Source organism: Moschus berezovskii, chromosome 23 (assembly GCF_049115385.1).
Source record: "Moschus berezovskii isolate FMDL1 chromosome 23, NW_MosBer_1.0, whole genome shotgun sequence".
Taxonomy (NCBI): Eukaryota; Metazoa; Chordata; class Mammalia; order Artiodactyla; family Moschidae; genus Moschus; species Moschus berezovskii.
In genome coordinates, this window is record NC_142482.1 from 22601436 (window position 1) to 22627337 (window position 25902).

General features: G+C 49.5%; 1 protein-coding gene and 1 long non-coding RNA gene across 3 annotated transcripts; both read left to right on the forward strand.

Moving 5' to 3' along the window:
* The first annotated feature begins 190 nt into the window (after positions 1-190).
* Positions 191-13599, forward strand: LOC148774104 (uncharacterized). Its single transcript, XR_016036018.1, has 3 exons — positions 191-268; positions 7679-7809; positions 13233-13599. It is a non-coding gene; the product is annotated as an uncharacterized LOC148774104 (long non-coding RNA).
* A 784-nt stretch (positions 13600-14383) lies between these two features.
* On the forward strand, positions 14384-22598 carry CDKN1A (cyclin dependent kinase inhibitor 1A). 2 transcript variants are annotated; one of them, XM_055406692.2, is made up of 3 exons: positions 14384-14539; positions 19154-19600; positions 21074-22598. In XM_055406692.2, the coding sequence occupies exons 2-3, from the start codon at positions 19165-19167 to the stop codon at positions 21121-21123; spliced, it is 486 nt and encodes a 161-aa protein (XP_055262667.1). In that variant the 5' UTR covers positions 14384-14539; positions 19154-19164; the 3' UTR covers positions 21124-22598. The 2 variants fall into 2 exon arrangements, with proteins under 2 accessions (XP_055262667.1, XP_055262669.1); XM_055406694.2 differs by having other exon boundaries at positions 14522-14656.
* Positions 22599-25902: the final 3304 nt, after the last annotated feature.

A 25902-nucleotide genomic window follows, 5' to 3' on the forward strand; every position in this document is an offset into this window, starting at 1 on the left:
GTAAAGGCATTGTATCTTGATGACTCCTGCTCAGAATGCCTGGGAGGGGCTCCCACACTGCAGCCTCTAGCATCTTTGCTGGCATCGTCTCCTGTGTCACTCAGTACATTGCAACAGACATTGCCTAATGCCTGCTTGTTGATGGAACTGGATGTCTCTAGCAAGTTCTGTGGGAATGGGGCACAGGATAGCAAAAGTTTGATCGTGGCTGAGGGAGAGCATGAGAAGGGTGACGGTGACTTAGAGAGGAGAAAATAGGAAAACAGAGGTAAGGGGTGTTAAATGGGGACACTCCCTTGGCAGGAACTGAGGAGGAGACCCTGAGTCTAAGAAGGAAGGCAAAGGGATTTCTAGAGATGCCAGAGAGTAGGAGAGGGTTGAGTGTATAAGGTAGGCATATGTAGGGGACAGAGAGAGGTGGGAGAGGACTGTTTACGAGGAGCCCCTGGGGGAAGGGGCTGTTTGTGGGTGACATTCCGGTTCATTGCTGGCAGCACCCTGAGCAAGTCACTTGAGCATTCACAAATGATTGCTCTCTGGAAGCTGCAGAAGAAAATGTAAAGACGTGGGAAAATGATTGTGATTTATTGATAAGTGAGAAAAAAGGAGGTTACAAAACAGGGCATAGAGTGGGATCCCTGTTTTGTAACACTGGCTGGAAAGACACCAAAATATGAACTGTGGTTGTCTCTGTTGCATGAGGATGACTTGCATTTCTTCTTGGAGCCTTTCTGTATTTTTCAGATTTTCTACAACTGACTTGAAATACGACTTTTGTATATTCAGGAAGGGTTATTTTACAGAAAAATTCATTGACTATTTGTTGAGTGCTTATTAGATTCCACAGTGTTGCACCACACTTGATGCAGAGAAATGTAAGCCATGGCCACTGCTCTCAGATTACCCTTAAATCCAGTCATGGCACAAGGGTACAGTTCAGGGCACAAGAATGTGGTCACTGGAACCTGACTGCCTGGGTTCAAGTCCCTCTTATGCAGCTTCCCCGCTGTGTGACCTGGGCTAATGGCTTGACCTTTCTGTGTTTTGGTTGCCTCATCTGTAAAATGGGGATAATAATGGTACCTGTAAGGATTAGCTGAGCTGATACATGGGATCACTTAGAAGAGCAGCTGACACAGAATAATCACAAGCTAAGTGTTAGCTGTTATTGTTATTAGTGGTTAAGAGCTTTACCTCTGGAGCCAGGCTGTCTGGGTTCAAATCCTTGTTCTGTCCCTGTTTGTCTTGAGCAAATGAGTTAATCCCTGTCTCTATTTCAGTTTCCCAATCTTTAAAATGGGGATGAAAAGAGTGGTGTCTCATTCATAGAGTTGTTACGAAAACTCATCAAGTGACTATGGACAGAGTACTGAGAATAGCACGTGGCACATAGAAAGTGCTTAGTAAGTGTGAGCCTCTGTGATACTAATTATTACTATTACTACTATTATCATAGTATTACTATTGGAGGAGGCAGGGATTAGGGCACCATCCATTAGAATACCCTGTGTAGAGCCAGCAGGGCGAGGGGTCCAGGATGCATGAGACAAGCTGCTCTCGGCAAGCAGGATGGCCCTATCCATTCTCTCTTGCCTCTCCCACATTCTCCTTCAGCCGAGGTCATTCTGGTCCTTTACGTTTTAAACTGTGGCCCCAGGTGCCACTCCTTGCCAATATGCTACTTCCTCCCTGATCCTTGTTTAGCCACACAGAGCGTGGGTTTATGGTAAGCTAATGAAGGCAGGTTTCCACAACTTTTATTTGCATGGGAAGGGCCCTGGCAGTACTATATTTATAGCTGTGACTTTTTATTTTTAATTATAAAAGACTTCTATCTTGCATAAACTTAAGCTTCACCTGGACCCTCCCTTGGTTTTAGGAAGGGGGTTCTTCATTCATACTTTCAAGTTCCCATCTGCTGAAATCCAGCCCCTTTCTTTAACTGGGTCTGGTCACAGAGACTTACTTGGGTAGCATTTTCACCCATGTAAGCCTGTTTTCCTTTGTTATTGGTGCACAGTATTTTGTGTCCCCTCTTGCAGCCATAACCTCTACACATCATCATTTGGGCTGGGAATATCAGGAATAAATGAATGAATGAATATAGTCTTGTACTGTTTTAGTCTCAAGAAAAATGGCTCCATTCTGGGGTGGAGCAAAGCCCTTGGCAGATAGGAGAAGCTGGAAGGCCTTTTGAATCTATGTGGAACAAGAAGCCTCTGAGATCCCACAGTGGTTGGCAGTTTAGAAACAGGATGACAAGTCTAGTTGGGAAATGTTTTAAATTTGGAGACTTAAGGAGCCCTAATGTACCTGAGGAGAAGGCAATGGCACCCCACTCCAGTAATCTTGCCTGGAAAATCCCATGGACGGAGGAGCCTGGAAGGCCACTGTCCGTGGGGTCGCTGAGGGTCGGACACGACTGAGCGACTTCACTTACACTTTTCACTTTCGTGCATTGGAGAAGGAAATGGCAACCCACTCCAGTGTTCTTGCCTGGAGAATCCCAGGGACGGGGAAGCCTGGTGGGCTACCGTCTATGGAGTCGCACAGAGTTGGACACGACTGAAGTGACTTAGCGGTAGCAGTAGCAAAGTACCTGAATTCTTTATTGAGAGCTTGTGTTCTTACGTTTACGCTTTATTAATACTGAAGAAAGCTGATCGCCGAAGAATTGATGCTTTTGAACTGTGGTGTTGGAGAAGACTCTTGAGAGTCCCTTGTACTGCAAGGAGATCCAACCAGTCCATTCTGGAGGAGATCAATCCTGGGTGTTCATTGGAAGGACTGATGCTAAAGCTGAAACTGCAATACTTTGGCCACCTCATGCGACGAGTTGACTCACTGGAAAAGACTCTGATGCTGGGAAAGGTTGGGGGCGGGAGGAGAAGGGGACGACCGAGAATGAGATGGCTGGATGGCATCACCGACTCTGTGGGCATGAGTTTGAGTGAACTTCGGGAGTTGGTGATGGATAGGGAGGCCTGGAGTGCTGTGATTCATGAGGTCGTCGAGAGTCGGACACGACTGAGCGACTGAACTGAACTGAACTGAACTGAATACTGCTATGCTGACCCATTTTATTAAAGATTTGGGTTTTTATTTAAAAACAAGTGAAATTGACCAGAGGGGAAGCCTGCTTGTCTCAGTGTTTGGCAGGAACTCCCAGCGTCTCTCTGGCCTCCTGGATTACACATGTATATTATAACATATCATATATATATGTGATTTCTTCATTTATTTGTGGCCTCTCTGGGTCTCTGCTGCTAAGCGTGGTCAGCTCCAGCTGCAGAGTGTGGGGGCTACTCTCTGTTGCAGCGCGCCGTCTTCTCACGGCTCTGGTTTCTCTTGTTGTGGAGCGTGGGCTCTAGGTGTGTGGCCTTCAGTAGTTGCAGCTCGTGGGCTCTAGAATACAGGCTCAGGAGTTGTGAACGGGCTCAGTTTTCCTGAGGCATGTGGGATCTTCCAGGACCAGGGATGGAACCCATGTCCACAGCATTGGCAGGCGATTCGTTACTGCTGAGCCACCGGGGAAGCCCCTTCTGGACTATATTTGAGGGGACTTTTTCAGGTGGTGCTCAGAACTCCCAGTTTATTCCACACAAGACACTTCATACTCTCTGGGGTTGTTTTATGTACCCCAGCTTTATCTCTTCTGTGACTGTGAGCTCTCAGAGGAAGAATGAGCGATTGGTTCTGTTTCTTTGGAGAACCCTAACACAGTAGGCCTGAATATAAGTTGTTTTCTTCCTTGGAAAACCATTCTTAATATGAATGACTTTCTATGACATATGTGGTTGGACAGGTACAAGAGATCTGGGAGACCTCAGCAGGTTTTGTTGTCTCTCCCTCAACTTCTGAGCAGGCTTGGGCTTAACCCTGCAGTCACAAATAAGCAGTAGGAATGAAGATCTGACTCCTCCTCTGCTCCCAGCCCCCTCCATGTAGTTAGCTACACCTAAAACTATGTGTGTTTATGACAGCAGAAGACTGGACAGAAACAGCTTAAATGTTCATCCATGCGACGGGGTATTATACAGCAGTACAAAGGAACAGGAGGTATTTTCTGCACTGGTGTGGGACTGCGCTAAGAAAAACTGCCAAAAAAAAAAAGCAGTGAGTCCAACATTGTGTTTCCATTTGGGTGAGTGAAAAGAATATATGCATATTTGCTAACAGGTTCAAAACCCCTCATCCACAATTTCAAAATTCAAAAAATTCAGAAAACCAAGGGTTTTTTTCCTTCGGTTTGTGGCAGATTTATTGGTAGCAAAACCAGAGCTGAAAGGCTGTGAGCCATTTGTAGCTGTTCTTTATCCCGGTTAATGTGAATATCTTATACCTCAGACCTAAGGTAACCCATCATCATGCTTGCCTGTGACTGAGGGATTCCTTGGACGTGGAACTTACAGTGTTAAAACTGGGACAAAGGATCATCCTATACAGAGCCTAGATGGACCCTTGAATAGAGGGAAAGTGTCACAAAATACATGGAAGATGTACCTCGTTACTTGCCTAAAATCCTAGAAGTTCTGCATCTTGAAACCCATTTGTCCCCAGATGTTTTGGATGAAAGACTGTGGACCTGGATGTTCATGAAAGTGAAAGTGTTTCACCCAGTGGTAACCGACTCTTTGCCACCCCCTGGACTGCAGCCCACCAGGCTCCTCTGTTTGTGGACTCCAGACAAGAATACTGGAGTGGGTAGCCATGCCCTTCTCCAGGGGATCTTCCTGACCCAGGGATCGAACCTCGGTCTCCTGCATTGCAGGCAGATTCTTTACTACCTGAGCCACCAGGGAAGTCCAGGATGTTCATAGACTATCCCTGGAAGGAGATACAAACAACCAGCCGCAGCCTCTGTAAAGGAAATGTATGGCTGGAGGGCAGAGTTAGGAGGGAATTTTCACTGCATATCATTTTGTATCTTTGGACTGTACCAACTCCTCAGAAAATAAATACAGGAATTCATGGGAAAACAAAACTCTCTACTTTTGACTAAACTACAAATAGAATTTTAAAAAATTTTGAGAAGATAAATTACTGTGCTGCTGTTATTCTTTACCATCTGAGGCACCAGGGAAGTTCAGGATGTTATTGATGCTGTCAGAGAAATATTTGTCTTCCTGATTCTGCTGATTCCAGTGTATCCTGTTCTCAGAGCTATTTGTCTGTTGAGCCCTGATTTGAGAATCAAGAGACTTGATTGTCCTTTTCTGAGCTTAGTGCTGAGAAGGTCTCTCCTGGAGCAGCAGGTGGACTCCAGCTCTAGCTTCAGGAGCACGCTCCACAGCCCCAGGCAATTTTTTTTTTTCCTGGTTGGTAGTTGTTATTATTATTTTGAAAGAAGAAGAACAATCATGCAAAGCAAGTAGAAACAGGCTCGGTCAGCTGAAAATACCCACGTGCTCCCCCCTTGGGTCTCCCGGTGATATAATTAGCTGGTTTTACCCAGCGGTGAGTGGGCGGCTTGCTCCCCTGGCAGCCGGCAAGGCCGGAGGATGATGCAACAAAAGGCAAGCCCGGGCAAGGCCGAGCCGCGGCTGTGCGGGCCAAAGATGCTGATGCGATACACTGGGGTGGGGGTGGGGCGGGAATAGCTGGAGTGGTTCGGAGCTGCAGGCGTTTGGGGACCCGACTGCCCTGGGGGGCAAAGCTGGCCCGCTCACTAAGCCTTGCGCTCTCACCCCACCTGCCCCTGCAGCCTTTCCCCCCATCCCCGTTTAGTGACAGACACTATTCCCAGTTCTCTGATTCTCAACTGAGATGGAAGTTCTGCTGAGAACTTCTAGAGGTAAGAAAGGGGCCCTTGTGCGTGGATAGACTAAATCAGGGTTCCCAAAGCTGTGAGGCTGGAAGGCTGGGAGGTTTCAGTTACTGGGGAGGTTTTTCAAACCCCTATATCCTTGTGAGGCTGGTTGACCCTCACACAATTTTAATTCAGTAGGTTCAGAAAGGGGGCCAGAAATTGGAAATAAGTTTTTAAAAGAATATTTACTTATTTTTGGCTGCAATAAGGTCTTAGTTTCCGCATGTGGGATCTTTGTTGCAGTACAGACTTAGGTAAGTGGGATCTTAGTTCCTTACCAGAGATCGGAACCTTCAGCCCCAGCTTTTGAAGGTTGATTCTTAACCACTGGACCACCAGGGAAGTCCTGGAAATAGGTTCTTAATTGTGTTTAATTACTATTTTAAATAGAGTTAGCTATTAAGAATATATTATGGGGAATAAGCTATTGTGCATTCAGGGTTGTACACAGCACAACTCCAGGGGGCGCTGTCCACACAGACTCAGATGGTGCTAATGGTGCCCACGGAGGACTCAGATAGTGCCCATGGAGGTAGGTGACACAGCAAACCTGCCTCTCTCCCCAGAGGCAGCCACTCTCATCGTTTCTTGTGTCTTCCTCCAGAGAGATTCCGTGTACTTGTAGGATGTGAACATTTTTCCAAAGGGGGTTCCCTTTTCTCCCTATGTTGAGAATCCCTGAGCTGGAGGGAGGATGGTCTGAAAGATGGGGTTAGCCTACCTGCAAAGTGATAAAGGAGGAGCAGGCCTTCCCTTAAGTTTCACCACAGCAGGGCCCCTCTCCCCTACCAGGTCCAGGCTGGGTCCCTATCAAGGACTATCTGCAGGGACTTCCCTGGTGGTCCAGCAGTTAAGAATTTACCTCCCAATGCAGGGGATGCTGGTTCAGTCCCTGTTTGGGGAGCCAAGATCCCACATGCCACAAGGAAACTAAGCCTGTGCACCCTCAGTTAGGAAAAGCTTTGTGCCGCAGCATAGTTCCCATGAGCCGCAACCAAGATCTGATGCACCCAAATAAATAAATATTTTTTAAAAACTACCTGCATTTGAGGCAGTGAAAGGCTTTTTCTCAGTAATTCTCCTAGGTCCCCTGGAGATTTTCAGATGGATTTGCTGAGTAGGGAATTTTCCTGCATTTCAATCCAGTGATTTATCAGCAGACTTTGATGTTGTCTAGTCAAAACAAAACAAACCAAACTTGTGTACTAGAAGGGGGAAATTGGATCCTGCTGTGTGACTTTATACAAGTCACACTGTCTCTTTGTGTCTTGGTTTCTTCCTCTGGGAAATGAGGAGCATCATGTCTACTGCCCCCTGTTTTTTTCAACCTCTCACGAAGGTTGTAAGATCATGGATATGAAAGTACCCATTTTCAAACTTCCCTGAAGGTCCAGTGGTTGAGATGCTGCGCTTCCAATGCAGAGGCATTGAAATGCTGGGCATTTGATTCCTGGTTGGGGAACTGAGATCCCATGTGCCTCGTTGCAAGGCCAACTTAAAAAATAAAAATTTTTTAAAAGTACACGTTTTATAGATGAAGATTTGAGGTCCAAGGTCATGCAGCTCAGAGGTGTCCCTGTTCTCCTTGTGGTCAGGTCCAGAAACTCAGCAGGAAAAAACTCTCGCTGGAAGGGAGTGGGAAGAGGAAGGGGTTCTGATCTGTCTTGCTCCTCTGCTGTGGCAGAGATGGCTAGCAGGTCATCATAGATCTGTGCCCCAAGACGGGGACTACACAGACCATTGCATCTAAGTGGGCCCATATGACAAGTTCTTACCAGTGCACTGTGGGTAGGAATTGATGGATGCTACTTCTGAACCAGGTGTGAAGAAAGGCATGTACCTTCTTTGTGTTCTTCCTTCTTCCTCCAGCTGGAAGCAGAGATCCTGATGCCCTCGGGCATGGTGGAGCTGCAGGATGGAAAGGGCCTGAGTCCCTGAATCATCGTCACACCTGGAGGTCAGCTACTTGCCAACCAGAACAACTCAACTGTATTCATTATGTGAGTGAGACATAAACTATTGGGTTGTCACTGGAATTTGACAGTTCATTTATTACAATGGCTAGTGTCACCCTGGGCTTCCCTGGTAGCTCAGCTGGTAAAGAATCCGCCTGCACTACAGGAGACCCCAGTTCAATTCCTGGGTCAGGAAGATCCCCTGGAGAAGGGCATGGCAACCCACTCCAGTATTTTGCCTGGAGAGTCCCATGGACAGAGGAGCCTGGCGGGCTACAGTCCGTGGGGTTGCAGAATCGGACATGATTGAGCAACTAAGCACAGCATAGCACAGTGTCATCCTAACACATACTCCCACTTTTCTTCCTCAGTCCTGCACTGAGCCGCTTGCTTGTACCCAAAAGGAGACTTCGGTAATCATCCCTCACAGCAGGTGCAGGGTTGTTAAAAACCACTGAGGGTGGGGAGAGGGAGGCCTCATCTCCCCTTAGCTCTGAACTTGGGGCCACCAGCCTATGGGGATTGGGTTTGCAGCTGTTACATTCCACAGTGGCCCTGGTAGCATTTTGACTATGTGTGACACTCAGCACCATCCTAGGAGAGCAAAGATAAGGACAGACAGCTGATTGGAGGGGGGAGCAGAGAGGGAGGGCCTGCAACCAGAGCCCTGGGTCTGCCTGGAATCCCTGCCTGTGTCATCTCAGCCAAGCCAGCACCTCTTCGGCCCTCCGTTTCCCCATCTGTAGCGTGAGTCCAAAGCGCATATCCTGGATGGAAAGTGGGGAACGTGGGGATGGTGAGGGGTCAGATAATGGATCTGACTATGCAGTCAGAGGACCCAAACCCAAGATCCTCAGAACTTTGATGTGTGCTGGGACTTTTTCTTGGGAGGGGCTTAAAAATAATTTGTTAGGAAAGAAAACACGAAAGAATGCCTGATTCCTACGTTTGGGGGATCATTCAGAAAGCTATTCTGGCCTAGAGGATCTGGAAGAGGGATGTCCTGATGGCTTTGAAGGCCACCTCCAAGCACTGAACTCAGTGTCTGTGGGTAGTTCCTCTTGCCACCAAGTGTTTATTGACCAGGTGTCCAGTATCTGAAATTCCACCATCAGTGCTTCATTCCTCTGCATTCCTCTTTTATTCTTCCACAAAAATGCAAGCAGTGATGATCCCACACAGTGTTCAGTCCTTTAGACTTTTTCCAGGAATCTTGAAAGATACAGATAGGTCCAAACGCCAAGCGCAGGTGCTTCATTAATCATTTTTTCTCCTGACAGGAAGACTGTGGGGGCAGTTCTACTCCTGGGTGTATATCCAAGAATAACTTGCACATGTGGCCCAAAGACATGGATAGGAATAATTATAGCAGCCCTATGCATAATAACACAAAATTGGAAACAACCAAAGTGCCCGTTGACAGGAGATGGGGATCACTGGACGTGAAATAACAGTGAAAATGATTGAGCCCTGTTTTAATAACATTGCTGCATAACAGACCATGTTAAAACATAGTGTCAACCACAATCATTAATTTGCTCACAGTTCTACTATTTAGGCAGGGGCTCACTGGGGATGGCTTGTCTCTACTCCATGTGACTTCAACTGGGGAGGATTAACTGAGGATGAAAAATCAATGTTTTAATTAATTAATATTTATTTTGGTTGTAGTGGGTCTTTGTTACTGTGTGGGCTTTTCTGTAGTTGCAATGATCAGGGGCTATTCTTCATTGCAGTGCTCCGGCTTCTCACTGCAGTGGCTTCTCTTGCAGAACACAGGCTCCAGGGCCTGCTGGCTTCAGTGGTTGCGACACATTGGCTCAGTAACTGCAGCTCCCGGGCTCTGGAGCACAGGTGTACAAGCTTAGTTGCTCCGTGTTATGCGGGATCTTCCTGGATCAGGGATTGAACCCATGTCCCTGGGATTGGCAGGAGGGTTCTTTACCACTGAGCCACCAGGGAAGCCCCAAGATCAACTTTTAAGATGGTCCACTCATGTGGTTGGACTGTTGATGCTGACTGTCAGCTAAGAGATCAGCTGGAGCTATTGTGTGTGTAGAGGTAGCCCTCTTATATTGCATGTGGCCTCCACGTGACTTCTATCAGCCTGGTGGTCTCAAAGTAATCAGACTTCTCAGGTGGAGTCTCAATGTCCCCAAGAATGTAAAAGCAGAAGTTGCTGGATCTTCTTGAGGCTTGGGCCTAGAATAGGCACAGGATAACCCATTCTATTGGTTGAAAGAGTCGTAAAGTCAGATTCAACTGCAAAAGAGTGTGAATAACCAGAGCTATACTTTGTGTGCCACAGACTTGCACAACCACAACCACCCATAGCCATATGGATAAATCGTAGGTAAGTTATGCGACTGGAACAAATAAGCTTCACATTTCAGTGATTTCATGTAACAATGGATTATTTCTTCCTCACATACATATCTTTAAAAAGATATATTTATTTATTTGGCTGCCTTGGGTCTTAGTTGCTGCACGTGGACTCTTCATTGCGTCACGTGGGCTCTTTTGCTGAGGCGCACATATTCTCTAGTGGTGGTACATGGGCTTAGTTGTTGCATGGCATGTGGGATCTTAGTTCCCTGACCAGGGATCAACCCACATCCCTTGCATGGCAAGGTGGATTCTTAATCACTGGACCACCAGGGAAGTCTAGTCACATACATTATCTTACACAAGCTAGTGGAGCGCTTGGCCCCACTCCAGCCAGCCAGTTAGGAACTTAGGCTGATGGAGGATCTACCATACTGAGATGGCACCATCTGGGGCATGAGGCCTCACTTTTGCCACAGCCATGGAGGACAGAAAGGCTGGAGAATTTCACTTGACCTCAGCTCTAAAGATACAAATGTCACTTAGGTTCACATCTCATTGGCTAGAACTAATCACATTACCCTGCCCAAATGACAATTTTTCCATAGAAAAATGGAAGAGATTACTATTGCAGTCACATGTAATAAAACTATTGGAAACAAAGGACAAGTTCAACATAAAATTCAAGATAGTGTTTACTTTGGGGTGGGGGGAGGGGTCAGCATAGAAGAATTCACAGGAAGGTATTAATAGCAATGATTTGTAATACTCTAATCCATGGGTTGAGGAGTGAGTATTGATTATACTATTTTTAATGAATAAATGAGTAAATAGATGAATGAAATAAAAGAGAGGGCTCAGAAGCAGTAGCACTGAAGCATAACCTCAAAGTGTAGGCCAAAAATAGCTTTTCCATAAATATTCACTGAGCTGTGGTTGAGGCTGCTAGGCCTTGAGGGTACAAAGATGAATAAAATATAGGCTCATCCCCTCTAGATTCTCAGCTCAGAGGATGCAGTAGGCACATGAACCAGACAAACCAGCAAAGCACAGTGGAGTGGACTGCTTACCAGGAACTTTGGGAGCCAGAGAAAGTCTTACCCCAAGGGGTCATGTTGGTTGGGTCATGAAGGATCAATAGGAGTTCAGTAGGTGGAGAAAGAAGTGGAGGTGGGGCATATTGGTCAGGGACACTCATTCCAGGAAGAGTGAACAATATGTACAAAGGCACAGATAGCCCTTCATTCCTCAGGTGGCCTGTGTTCACAGCATTTCCTCACCACCTTCTAGTCCCTAAATGATCTGATCAACTCATTCATACTGTGCTATGCCACCCAGAACCCTCTGCAGGACTTGCACATTTCAGTATCCCCACTGATTTCTATGTGCCAGGCACTATGCTAAGCATTTTGCTTATATGATTTTATTTAATGAAGAGCAGAACTTCATGCCAAAGAAATGAATTTCTAATGGTGAAATTTCAGACTTAGATAAGATGAAATCTTTAGCTTAGGGAAGCTGGAAGTATTTGTGTGGCATGAATTCTGTCACAAATTCCTCTGCCTCACTGTATGTTCAGTCCTGATCTTTGTACTGGCTGGGTAAAGACCCTGGAAGGTCAGGAGATAGGGTGGGAGGAGCTTCCAATCTTATTCTTCAAAAAAAAAAAAGCAAGTGGGACTTCTGCTCAATAATATAATAATGTCTCTGTTCTGCCTCTTCTCTGGGGTCTCACTTCTTGGGAGCCTGTGTGGAGGTGAATTCCTCTGAAAGCTCTCTGCCCCTGTTAGGGACTCCCCAGGCCTTTTCTGAGAAATATTGACATTGTTCCTAGCACTTCCCCTCCCTTCCTGGGTAGCTCCCGTGGCCACCATTGAGCTTTCCTCACATCCTCCTTCTTCGGGTTAGGGCTTTTCTAACTTTCCTTTCCATCATCACTTCCCTCCTAGATGGGGCTAATCTGGGTCCTCTCGTTCCTCAGGCTTAATCTCTTTACATCCCTAAGCCGCCTGCTTCCTTGGGAGCAGGCCTGGGCATCGGGCTGCAGGCCCGACTAGCATTCAGGCCTTCGGGAACATGTCCTAACATGTTGAGCCCTGGCACAGAAGAAGATGGTGGCTGTTTTGTCCTTGGGACTGCCTGCTTTTAGACAAGAGTGGGATTTTAGACAAGATGAGACCCCCCAGAAACCCCGGAGAGACCTTGGTCTGCATTTCTCTGAACAGAATATGTGATTTGCCTCAGACCCCTTGGGACTGTTCTGGGATCTATCGTGTACCTGCATGCCTCTGTGTGTGTGTCTGTGTGTGTGTATGTGTGTATTTTGGGACTTGGATCTTGAGTGTGGCTTTTATCAACCTGCTTCTTTGCCTCTTTAGGGCAGAAGCCCTCTCTTACGAGCAAACCTGGCTACACATTCAAGTGAATGCTTGGAAACTTTTTTTTAAAGTGCTGAACAGTACTAGACACCAGTAGGTGCTTAATAAATATTTGTTGAGTTCTGTTGTGGTGGTGGTGGTGAGTTAAAAATTATTTAAAAAAAAATCACTTCCCCAAAAAACAACAAAAAGAATTATTTCATTGTGAAGCTCAGGATCATAAAACTAACTAATTCAATACAAGCCGTCATTAAATTTTTTTCCCCAAAGTAAACAGATAGACAATGTCAAGTCTATTTACAATGTCTGAAAGCCAAGGGGATTCGAGACAGTAGGAGGATATGCCCGTCTTGTGCTGGACACTTGACAACCCAGCCTTTGGGTGGTGTGGGCAGGTGTGTGTTTGAGGTAGGGAGGGTGGAGCTGGGAGAGGAGAGGGCTGGTCCTGGGGTCTTGGCCTGTTTGAGGTTCTTCCAAAGTCCACCTACAATTCTGTCCTGACTGCAATATCAGGCAGGCAAGGGGGTCTGAGAAAGGGTCCTCCCACCCCTTTCCGGGCTCCTGTCCCAGGAGTAGAGGAGAGCCAGGCCTGTCCTCCCTGAGGTCAGCTGCTTTGGGGGAAGAAGACTGGGCATGTCTGGGCAGAGATTTCCAGACGCCGAACAGCCCTAGAGGTCAGTAATTGTAGCTGCTTCCAGCCTGCATTCTATGTTTTAGTCGATTTCTGTTCAGATTAATACTCTGTTCTCTGAAATTTTTCTACAGGCAGAAATCGAAAATGTTTGATGAAGGAAGGAAGCAAAGGTAGGGGACAAGTGGGGATGGGGAGCAGCAGGGCACCTCACTTGCTTTTGCATCTGTTGGAAGCACTGGTTGGCCTTTCTAGAAATGCTTTCATCGGTGTCACCTCAGCATATTGCCTGGAAATGATGGGTGTGGGGCATGTCTTGCATTCTAAAACCGCTGAAACAGAGAGGGCAATAAGCAGAGAGCTCTGGATGAGAAGCAAAAGGTCTGTGTTCTAACCATCGCCATTGATTTGCTGTATCCCCTGAGTCAGGCCTCTGAGCTCTGAGCCTCCATTTCCAGCAGTGTATGTGGTGGGTGGGGATTACCCAGGAGATAACTCACCCACCCAATCCTTCTCTCCTTCCCAGCCCGCAAATCCACAGCAATCACAGAGCTTTCTTCTGCTAAGGTGAGAAGGGAGGTGGATATAGGTGGTGAGGAGGAGGGGGTGGGAAGCTTAGCTCGGTGTCCCGTTTCCCCTGGAGACCAGGTTAGCCCCTTCTTAGCAGTGTCCCCAATTCCGTCCTTCCCTGGAGCATTTGACAAATAACTTCTCACCCCTTTAGTTCTGTGGGCTTCGGTCGGTTTCCTCTTCTGTGAAATACGGGGAATTGAATCCTCTTCTGTGAAATAAAGGGAATTGAATCCGTTCTGGCCTCCAAGAATGCTTTGTTGGGGTCTCTGGGTGCCCCAGGTGATGAGAGGTGGTGTAGTGAGGGACCCATGGTGGTACAGTGGGGCTTTACTGGGAATCGCAAAGTGAAGTGTTCTTTAAAAATATATATATTTAAGGATTTTTTTTTCTTTATTAATGTCACTCCTCGTGGTTTATTCAGCTGCTCGGGGTAAATCCTTGCCCAGAGTCGGTCGGTGGTGGGTCAGAGAAGGGGCTAGTCCGTCCGGTCCCAGTAGCGCCGCCGTCCCATCGGTGGGAGGTCCAACTCTCCCTCCCCAGCCCCACCCCCCGCACTGGGGAAAACAAACAGAATTGGGACTCAGTTCGTGCGGAAATATGTCAAGTGCACAAACCCAGGCGCGGAGAGTGGGAAGGAGGGAAGCGCCCTCCCGCAGCCAGTGAGGTTGGCAGCGGAGTCGCCAGGGAGCCGCGGGAGCAGAAGCGCCGCTGTGGGCGGAGCGGCGGGTCCCGCCTCCAGCCTCTTTATAAGCCCGGCGCCGGGCGCCCGGCGGCGCCAGCTGAGGTGTGAGCAGCGGCTGGAGACCGTGGTTGGGAGAGCCGGCGCTGCGCGCAGACTCACGGAGACGTCCCCAGACCCCCAGAAGAGGTGAGGGAGCCGGGGCGGGCCAGAGCGGATCCCGAGCCGAGCCGAGCGAGTCCGCCTGTTTGTCCGTGCCCCTCGGGGGTGTGTGCCCGCGGGGGCGCGTGCGTCCTGTGCTCACAGGTGAATGGCGCGCGGGGCACTGCGCGCGGGTCTCGGTTTGGGGCACACCAAGGGCTGCGAGTGCTCGTGTGGGGACAGGGCCCGGGATGCGTCGGAGGCTCGGGGCGCGAAGAAGGCGCCCAAGTACCAGGGATCTCCCCTCTGCGATCCCTCCCCTGGAAACTCCGCCGGGGCGAAGAAAGGCGTGGACCCAGCCGAGGGTGCTCCCGGGGCCCCAGGCTCGGCGCGCTCGCTGCGTGGGGATGAAGCCCGGTCCACGCAGGGCTCTGGGAGGGGCGGGGAAAGCCAAGCCGAACAGGTTCATCTGGGATCCATTCCCGGGCGGTTCTCAGATCCGATCGGTGCCGTCCCGGCCCAGAACCGAGGTCGGAGTCCCCAGTGCTGCTGAGGCCAGCGCCGGCTGTGTCCTGGGCCCTTGGGAACGTGTCGGGACACGTTCCTTAAGAGTAAGCTGGGAGGTGACTCACGGTGACAAGAAGACCCCGGGGAACAAGCCGGGTGACATCAGAACTCCGCCAGGGCTGGGAGACTGTGGCTCCGCCAGAAGTCCCTTCCCTGCCTCTCCACGGTCTCTGTGCCCCCCCACGCCGCCACCATCAGCACAGTGACCTATTTGGCTGGCACAGAGTTCCCAGGGAAACCGGGACACCGGGAGGTCTAAGACCGGGTGTCCGGTCCCCGCCCGGAGGCGCGCCCTCTGGGACCCGGGGCCGCGGCCGGGCGCTGGGTGGGCTTGCGCCAGCCTGTCAGTTAGGGAAGCCCCGAAGCCGGACCTACCTCTCTCCCACCGCTGCCGGGAGAACCCCGGCCCAGCCTGCCCTTGGATCGGCCGGCCGGACTCCGGGTCGGGAGCCGAGCTGCGGTGCGGTGGGGGCATCCAGCCCCCTACGGGGGCTGTAGGGGAAGGGAAAGAGAGGTCCTGTGTTTGAGGGATGGGGCTTCGGGGTGCGTCGCTGCTCCGGGCCTCCGTCACCTGCTTTCGGGCGCTCCAGGCGGCCCCAACCCAGTCCAGAATTCCCTCTCCAGGGGCGACAGGGCTGAGCAGAGCAGGAGGGCGATTCGCCCTTCGGACGCCACCGCCCAGCTAGGACTGTAGTGCGTCCGCCTTGTCCGCCTGGTCTGGGGCCCTCGGGGGACACTTGCGCTCTCCCCCGTAGGGACAAGAATCCTAGAACTGGGTTTGGTGCTTTAGGGCGCCCGGGCAGCTCCCTCCCTCCTTCCCCTTCCTCCACGTTGCGTTTCGGGGAGGACTTAAGAGCGGTTTTGTTTTCGTTGCTCCCGTCTATTTTTATTTTTCAGGGATCTGACTCATCCCTTGCTTTGGGCGTGGAGATAAGGTGGAGGGACCAGATCTCGGCGCGCCTGTGCGTGCGTGCTGTGTGTGTATGTGTGTGTGTGTACGCGCGTGCGCGCCTGTGTTTCACAAGAGGCGGCGCGAGAGCGCGCTGTTTCCCAATAGTGGCGGGCGTTTCGGAAGCCTGACTGGCTCAGCGTGACGTGTTCGCGGCCCCCGAGCCCCCTCCCACTCCCCCTCCCCACCCCAGGGTGACGTGCAGCGGGAGTGGAAGCGAAGTTTTGGCGGGCGGGGAGCGCTTTGCAGGAAACTGACTCATCACAGCTCGCTGCCGGCCTCCCAGGCTCTGCCCACGCAGCTCCCCCTCCGCGCGTGATTTCCTGGAGACCGGCGCCCTCTTCTGGCCACATCGCTAATAGCTAACCCGCCTTCCCGCGGAATGAGGCTTCACCGGCCTTTGCTTCCCAGTGCAATCTGCTCTTGTACTGATGCTGAGGTCTTTGTCCACTCCTCTCTTAAAAGGAGTGCCCCCATTGGATTTGCAGTGTTTACTGAGTGCTTACTGTTTATTTGGGAATGAAAATATGGTTGAAGTCCAAGGCATGATAAAATGAAGCCTTCTTCTCTTGCCAATGAAGCCCTGAGATCCGTAGTGTCTATTCAAGTCATTCTGTGTGTCCCCTCTTGGCTGGCACCCCAAGCATGCCCATCTGGAGAACTGTCAAGCCCTTGAATTTAATCGGCCTGGGGAAGAAGGGGCCTGTCAAATCTACATTTTGAAAAAGCTCCTCAAGTGGTTCTGATAGGTCTCTCTGGTGAGGAAACCTCAAGATTAGAGAGGGAGTAGGGTTAATGGCAATCCACTCCAGTGTTCTTGCCTGGAGAATCCAGGGGGAGCCTGGTGGGCTGCTGTCTTTGGGGTCGCACAGAGTCGGACACGACTGAAGCAACTTTGCAGCTTTGCAGCAGGGTTCAACACCAGAAAGCAGAACACAGGGCATTCAGGGCTGGGTTCAAATCCTGGCTGTGCCACTGGTGAGCTGTGTGACTTTGGGAAACTTACTTAATTTCTCTGAGCCTTGGTAACCTCTTCCGTAAAAGAGCTAATATACCCATTTCTTCCGAAAATTAATATCTGTAAACTTTTTTACAACAGCCCTTGGCACATAAAATATGTAAATAAATCTCAATCCTTACCCCTGAAGAGAGTGAGCAAAGGTTATTTGTGGGCTTTGTCCACTGTGCTTTGTAACCCCTCTCTATGTGGCAGCTTGAGTAGTCACTATTGATCTTTTTAACCGTGTGGGTTCCGGGCAAGTCTTAAAACTCCTGCCCTTTAAACTTGGTCAGAGGCTGTCTAGTGCCCTCCCCTCTCCTGTGTGCTGAGACTTGGAGTTGTGGGCTTCACTCACTGTGAGAGGTGGAATGGGGACAGGTAGATGTGGTTTGGGTCCAGGGCTTCCTGCCCCAGGAGGACACTCAGCAGGGCTTTCACCCTCAGAGCCTGCAAATCAGGACTTGTCCCCAGGAAATCCCAGTCCCTGTTAAAGTCATACGGGCGCTCAGCCCTGGAGTCAAGCCAGAGCCGGGCAGGGAGGTGCCAGCACCCCCTCATGGGCAAGCTCAACTTCAGTTTTCCCTCTCCTAAAGTGGGAGGAGAGGAACCAGGTAGACCAGTGCCTTTAATTTTCTTTGCCTGCAAAACGGGTTCCTCCGATGCAGGCAGAATGGGGCAGGGGCTTCCAGATTGTCTAGACTTCAGGTCACCTGATGTGCCTGGCAGGATGTGGCTCAGCCTGGGAGAAATCATTGCTCTGCCATGCCCTGCCTAGCTCCTCCTTACCCGCAGGCTGCCTGCCTGATGACATCCTTGGGAAAGGCCCTCAGCCCACAACACCTGTCAGCTGCTGTCTGAAGGAGGTGGTGGCCCAGGTGGAGTGATGGGGAGGAGTCAGCCAGAACTAAAGGCAGAGAGAAATAATATTTTCCAAACACTTTCTCTGTACTTGGTACCGCTCTGAGGGCGTTATCTACAACCGCTTAGCTAATCCTCACATCTGTTCTCTGAGACATTCGCTATTGTTATCTCCTTCTAGAACTGACACCAAAAATAGATGTCCCTTTCATCAGAGGGGACTGGAATGTAAAAGTAGGAAGTCAGGAGATACCTGGAGTTACAGGCAAGTTTGGCCTTGGAGTACAGAGTGAAGCAGGGCAAAGGCTAACAGAGTTTTGCCAAGGGAATGCACTTGTCATAGCAAACACCTTCGCCCAACATACACAAGAGACAACTCTACACATGGACATCTCCATCTTATAGATGAGGAAAACAGAACCCAGAGAAGTTAAGCCACTTGTTGAAGGTCGCCCAGCAGAGCCTGGATTCCAACCCAGATGGCCTGGTTCCAGAGCCCTCATGTTTAACCACTAAGATACAGCCGTTCAGCTCTGCTCCATCTGCCTTGCCTGGCGGAGCCCACCAATCATTTCCTTGAGCCTGCATCTACAGCCCCGATCTTTAGACGTGTATGCAGTCCCATTTTATAGATGAGGAAACTGAGGCCAGGGGACTTGAAGTGACTCTTTGAAAGTTGAGGTAGGAAGTGGCAGAGCGCGGACTAGAACCCAGGTGCTTTTTAACCCCAAAATCCAGAGTAGTTTTAGGTAACTGAGCAGGGTTACTCCACATGAGCATCTAGACAAAGGAATTTGAGAGGCTCGAGGAGGCATCCATTTACTTGGGAATTGACCTCCCCGGCCAGGCCTGGAGTTAGGAAACTGTTGGACTCTGAAAATTCACACATACCTGGGGCATTCACACCCATGAGGGACACCTCAGGGGGGAAAAACAAATTGATTTTAGCTGATAACACCCAGTGGTAAACAGGACCCTGATCCCTGCTATTGCAATAAACTTGCCTTTGTTGACATAAACTTGCCCTTCAGCTGCCCACTCCCCCAGTGACTTGGGGGTGTCAGGCTGATTGACTCTGCCCTTCACGCCCTCTCTGTGGGTGGAGGTTGGGAGAGCCTATGGGAGGAATGTGGGGGAAAATCAGCCGGAAGGAACCCATGAGCCCCTCTCACCTCACTTTCTAGTAAGGAGACTGCGCCTGAGGTTACGCAGTAGCATGGCCCGGAGAGGGAGCATCTGACTTCCCGAGTATCTCACTTACCTACCCCGGGTCTTTCTTATGTTCCAGCCACAGGAGCCATGTCTGAGCTGTCCAGGGACGCGCATCAAATCCCCCGCAGCAGCAAGGCCTGCCGCTGCCTCTTCGGTCCAGTGGACGGCGAGCAGCTGCGCCAGGACTGCGACGCCCTCATGGCCAGCTGCGTGCAGGAGGCCCGAGAGCGGTGGAACTTCGACTTTGTCACCGAGACACCGCTGGAGGGGGACTTCGCCTGGGAGCGCGTGAGGGGCCTCGGCCTGCCCAAGCTCTACCTGCCCGTGGGGCCCCGAGACGACCTGGGAGGGGGCAAGCGGCCGAGCCCCTCGTCCGCCCTGCTGCAGGGCACGTCTCAGGAGGACCACTTGGACCTGTCGCTGTCCTGCACCCTCGTGACTCGCTCCCCTGAGCGGCCCGAGGGGACCCCCGGTGGGCCTGGCCCCTCCCAGGGCCGGAAACGGAGGCAGACCAGCATGACAGGTGAGGACAGCAGCAGAGAAGGAGGCGGCAAGGGGTCAGGACTCCCAGAACTCATGGTGCAAGGGCTGACCTGTCTGGCCCAGCTTACTCATCACTCTGAGGGGGGAAACAGGCCCAGAGAGGGGAAGTGGCTTGCCTGAGGTCACACAGCAAGTCTACTACCAAGAACAATTAGCTGACATTTATTTGGAACATTGACTATGTGCCAGGCCTTTTGATAAGTGTCTAGGTTTCTTTTAGTCCTTATGGTGATCTAATACCACAGGACATTCTTGGCATCCTTTTACAGGCAAAGGAACAGGACTCTGAGAGGTAGAATGATTTGCCTGAGGTCCCACGCTGAACTGGCCGTGGAGAGTAAATGAACGATAATTTCCTGGCTGCCTTATTCAAACCTAACTCGCCTTCCCCTTCATACGTACACACCTTCACCCACACTTCACAGCCTGTTTTTCTCTTTTTGGCACTTTTAAAACTATCAACAGCTACTTCCATATTTTGATATAGTCCATCTCCCCAAATAGGATCCTATCTCTACAAGAAAGAAATCTGTATCTCTCTTGTTCATAACTGAATCCTCAGCATCTTGGATGGTGTGTGACACATAGCAGGTGCTTGAGGAAAATGGAATAAGTGATGTTGGCAGTTGAACGCTAACTATGCCAGGCCTTCGGCCAATGTCTTTCCATTTTTTACTTTACATATATATTACTGTTATTATTTTGGCTGTACAGCTTGTGGGATCTTAATTCCCTGAGCAGGGATAGAGCCCGGGCTACCGCCGTTGAGAGCAAGGAGTCTTAGCCCCTGGACCACCAGGGAAGTCCCAACCAAGGTCTTTCCGGAAACATTTCATTTAATCCTCCAAGCACCGTACCAGTGTTATCCTCATTTTATAGGTGAGGAAATGGAAGCTTGGAGCAGGACAGCCAAGAATCCCATAGCACATTTGCAGCTGGGTCAAAACTAACAATAATGATAATAATAATAAGTAACCTTTATATGGCTCAGGTATCACACAGAACACTTTTCCTGGATCAAATAATGGAATCTCCAGAGCAGTGCTTTCTGATAGATCAGGCTCTGCAAAGAAGCAGATGCCCAGTACCGCTGGCCACAGGCTGCTGAGTGCTTGCCATGAGGAACTGAATTTTTCTTTTAGTTTAATGTTAGTTAATTTAAACAGCCACCTAGGGTTAGCGGCCACTGCATTTGGGCAGCTTGGCTTAAAGCAGGCCCATGGATGTAAAGTCTGTTATTGATCACATCTGTGAAGCCTGGGGGGATGTTCTGTATGTATGGAGCCCTCTGGGAGATGGGCTAGAAGTTTCCAGAGTTCTTCCCTGTACTTGGCGGTATGTCTCTCTGGCCCTGCGGGGGGTGTCCCTGGTCCCTCTGCAGTTTGCACTGGGTGGGTGGCTCTGCTGGACCCTCTTTCTCCTGGCCTGGCTGACGTTTGTTCTCTCCCCCCAGATTTCTACCACTCCAAACGCAGGCTGATCTGCTCCAGGAGGAAGCCCTAACCCCACAGACGGAAGCACGTCCTCGTGGAAACAAGGGGGCCACTGTGGGCCTCTTCTGTACCTTTTGCCTTGGTCCTTCAGTTTGTGCGTCTTAATTATTATTTGTGTTTTAATTTAAACTCCTCCTCATGTACATACCCTGCTTGCTGCCACCGTTCCCACACCCCCAGCCTCTGGCATTAGAATTATTTAAAAAAGAAAAAAATTAGCAGAAAACATAGGCTTATTAGATTGCTAGGTATTTTTATTATATGAACCGTTATTTAAACCCTCTTCATCCTTTGCTTTCCTCGTCCTCGCTCCTCTGAGGCTGGCGTGACCCCCGTTCTCTGGGTGGCACTCTCTGGAGGGGCCTGGCTCCCTCACCCCTGCCATCTGATGGGTGTTACGAAGTCCCGCCCTGCCTTTCCTGCATTCTCAGACCTGAATTCCTTACAATCTGAGAAGTAAATAGATAGCACTTTGAAGGGGGCCCAACAGAGTTGGAGGCATCATCAAAATTTGGGTTCCCCTTGCCCCCCTCTAAGGTTGGGCAGAGTGACCCTGAAGTGGGCACAGCCTGGAAATGGGGCGGGGGGATTGGACACCCTCCTGGCCCTTGATTCCCACCTCTGTCCTGTGAAGGCATGGGGAAGGTAGGGGCCCGTAGCAAACCACCCCCACCTCCCCACTCCCCCTCGACCCCCATCCTCAGGGGAGCTGGTCTCAGTATTTGGCTTCCCTGTCCCCTGCATTTTTCTAGGAGCCCCAGAGGCCCCTGTTTCCCAGCCAGGCTCTCAGTCCCTCTCTGCTCCTCTCCCTTCATCCATGCCCTTTCCCTTTAGTATCTTCTCAGCCCTGGGTGGCAGCTCTGGGGGGGCCCTAACCCCCAGCTCAGTGGACTGGAAGGGGAAGGGACATGCATAGTGTAGGGTTCCCCAGTTCTACCTCAAGCAGCGACCGCCACTTCCTCTTAGCTCTTGGGGTGGGGGTCCTGGGTGGTCAGGTGGGCCTCCTTGAGTGGGGATCTCTCTGTGTTAGGGGTAGGTGGGTGAGGAGCAGATTTTTCCAAGAGGGACAGTGTGACACCAGCCCCTGGAACTCGTCCAAGGACTTTTTCCATTTGCCCCACCCCTTCCCCCATTTCATTGCACTTTGAATAACAGCTGAAGGAGTCAGATGGCGGGAGCAGAGGCTGTGGATAGGACATGCTAAGTGGGCAAATATGGGTCTGGGAGTTGTGAGTCGTCATCTTTCCTGGCACTGAGCCGCTTGGTGGCTCTGACCCCAGACACCTTCCAGCTCCTGTAACATCCTGGCCTGGACTGTTTTCTCCTGGTTCCCATATGTCCTGTTTCTTCTGTCTCCACCTAGACTGTAAACCTCTCAAGGGCAGGGAATAAGTCCTGTACTGCTCTGTGCCCTTCAAAGCCCCTCCCACAGTGCTGAGTATACAGCAGGTGCTCAATAAATATTTCTGATGACTTTACTTATAATATTAGTGTTGTGGTCAATATACCTTATTATTTATAAGAACAAGTAGGTGGCAGTTTTTTTAATAAGCACTTAAATTTAAAAAAAAAGCAAAACAGTTTAGCAAAAGAAAGACCAAGACCACAGAAGAAAAAGCAGAGAATACAAAATAAAACAATAAGCCATCACACCTCTGCAGATTGCTACTGTCAGTATTTTGGGTTCTTGTGTGTGGTTTTTTTTAAGAGTAAAGAGTATATGGTGACTCATCAAAAAAATGCAAATTAAAATCACAATAATATATCAGTACACACCTACCAGAATGACTAACATGAAAAAGACTGACAATGCCAAGTGTTGGTGAGGATACAGAGCAACTGGAATTCATACCTCCTGGTAGAAGTGTGAACTATTTCATCTCCTTTGGAATAGCTCTTTGGCAATATCTTCTAAAGATGCCTCCCCTCAAGCCTACCTGATGACTAGGAATTCCATCCTTAGGTTTGTTCTCAAGAGAAATAAATACACATTTGTGCCAAAAGATATTTTCATAGCAGTATTATTCATAACAGAGCCTAACCAGAAACAACCTAAATGTCCAGAATATAAGAACAAACACATTAACTGTGGTATCTGTATATAGTGGAATCCTATATGACATTAAAAAGAACAAAGTACTCTTACCTGAAACTTCTGATTATTTATATTTATCAACCCTAAGCCTTGGTGCTGGAGAAGACTCTTGAGAGTCCCTTGGACTGCCAGGAGATCCAACCAGTCCATTCTAAAGGAGATCAATCCTGGGTGTCCACTGGAAGGACTGATGCTAAAGCTGAAACTCCAATACTTTGGCCACCTCATGCGACGAGTTGACTCACTGGAAAAGACTCTGATGCTGGGAGGGATTGGGGGCGGGAGGAGAAGGGGACGACCGAGAATGAGATGGCTGGATGGCATCACCGACTCGATGGAGGTGAGTTTGAGTGAACTCTGGGAGTTGGTGATGGACAAGGAGGCCTGGCATGCTGTGATTCATGGGGTCGCAAATAGTCGGACATGACTGAGTGACTGAACTGAACTGAACTGAACTGAAGCCTTAGTAGCTTAAAACAATAATCATTTCTTTGCTCTGGATCCTGCAGTTTGGCCAAGAACTACTTTTCAAATACTGAATAATCCTCTGTTATATGGACAATGGCTTTGCTCCAGAACCCTAAGGGTCTGAGATGAGGCTCTGCCCTTGGGGCTTTTGGAGACTTTGCACTGTTTGCTTATCTCCCATGGATATTTCTAGTATTATGGGATATGCTGGGTCACATGTCCCAAGTGTTTTTCCCGTAGCGAGGACCTACTGCAGAGCCTCTTTAGTGGATCCTCTTGGACTCCACTTAAATAAGTCATCCAATGCATGAGCTGGAGCAGTATTCAGTATACTGCCTCCAAAGTCCCTACTGGCCACCAGCACTACGCCTCTTTTTAGGTGTAGGATGTCCGCAGTATAATAATTTGTCCTTTAACCACGTAGGGTGCCTAGACAGTGTATTAAAAAGCAGAGACATCACTTGGCCAACGAAGGTCAGTCCAGTCAAAGCTATGGTTTTTCCAGAAGTCATGCACAGATGTGAGAGTTGGACCATAAAGAAGGCTGAGCTCCAAAGAACTGATGCTTTTGAACTGTGTTGGAGAAGACTCTCGAGAGTTCCTTGGACAGCAAGGAGATCAAACCAGTCAATCCTAGAGGAAATCAACCCTGAGTATTCATTTTAAGGACTGATGCTGAAGCTGAAGCTCCAATTCTTTGGCCACCTGATGCGAAGAACTGACTCACTGGAAAAGACCCTGATGCTGGGAAAGATTGAAGGCAGGAGGAGAAGGGGACGACAGAGGATGAGATGGTTGGATGTCATCACCGACTCAATGGGCATGAGTTTGAGCAAACTCTAGGAGATAGTGAAGGACAGGGAAGCTGGCACGCTGCAGTTTATGGGGTCGCAAAGACTTGGAGATGACTTAGTGACTCAACAACAACCATAGAGGAAATGTCCCGGCATGCCTCCACTCAGTTGGCCATTTAAATCTTAATATTATAGGTTCCTGAATTTTTGTGGGGAATGTGGTCATGACTTTTGATCTGCTTTCCCGATATGGATTGGAAAAAATGCATTGGCCACGTTATTAGCTTCTTACAATCAGAGCTATGGAGACTATTCTGGTAGACATGCCGTACTTTATGATATAATGACTGCAACTCGGGCTGTCACGTGACCGTTATCGGTCACTGCGCTTCGTTTGGTTTTTGTAGGAGCAGGTGGGGGTTGATTGGGAAACACTGTGTCCTTTAAGTTTCTGAAGGTAGGATTAACCTTTGCAATTCTACCAGGGATGTGGTACTGCTTCTGATTTACCATCTTGACCAGTAGGATAACTGAAGAGACTTCTACTCAGTCCTTTCCCTAATGGCTTTTATTTCACCGGTTGGGGAACCAATCTGAGCGTTCTGCTACTTGCTGAGTACATCCATCCCGATTTGCATTCAGGGGCTGGGAAGTAGCCACAGGCTCGTTTGGCCCCATTGGACTCCAAGAGGGAACAGCACCGCGTGACTTATGGGGGCTTAGTTCCTCAACCAGAAATTGAACCTGGACCCTGGACTGTGAGAGTACAGAGCCCTAACCACAAGACCACCAGGGAATTACCCGGGATGTTTAATCTTGAGTCAAGAGAGAGGACTCAATAAACACTGTCTTTGGCTGCCTTGTATTCCTCCTCCCCCCCAGTCCCAGTCCCTCACCCCTGAGATCTCCTCCCATATGTTCGGCCTGTTCCTCCCAATACCTATCAGTCACACCTGTAGCATTCTGGCAAGTTATTTCCTCCAGCAGCAGTAACTCTACTTTTTCTACTCAGGCAATGCTGAGACCTGACCCAATTACTGGTCTAAGAGATGAGGCTGGCAAACCCTAGCTCCAGGGACCAGCTGCCCATTTTTGTATAGAGTTTTACTTCAATATAGACACACCGTTTGCTTGTTGTCTATGGCTGTTGTTGTACTTTAAGTAGCACAAAAGCAGACATGAGTAGTTGCGACAGACACCATGTGGCCCACAAACCTAAAATATTTACTCTCTTGCCCTTAGAGCATTTGCTGACTCTTGCCTACAGGCAGAGAGGGAAGGTGGGGTGAATGTTAAAGTGATGGGTAAGTGTTCTCCTCTAGCAGGGGAGGGGCATTCTGCAGGCCTGGAGGGCTCAGGGAAGCAGGGAGTGTAAGATTCATCCATCTAAACACCTCCATTCCAGGACTCAGAGCCCCACTCTCTCCTTGCT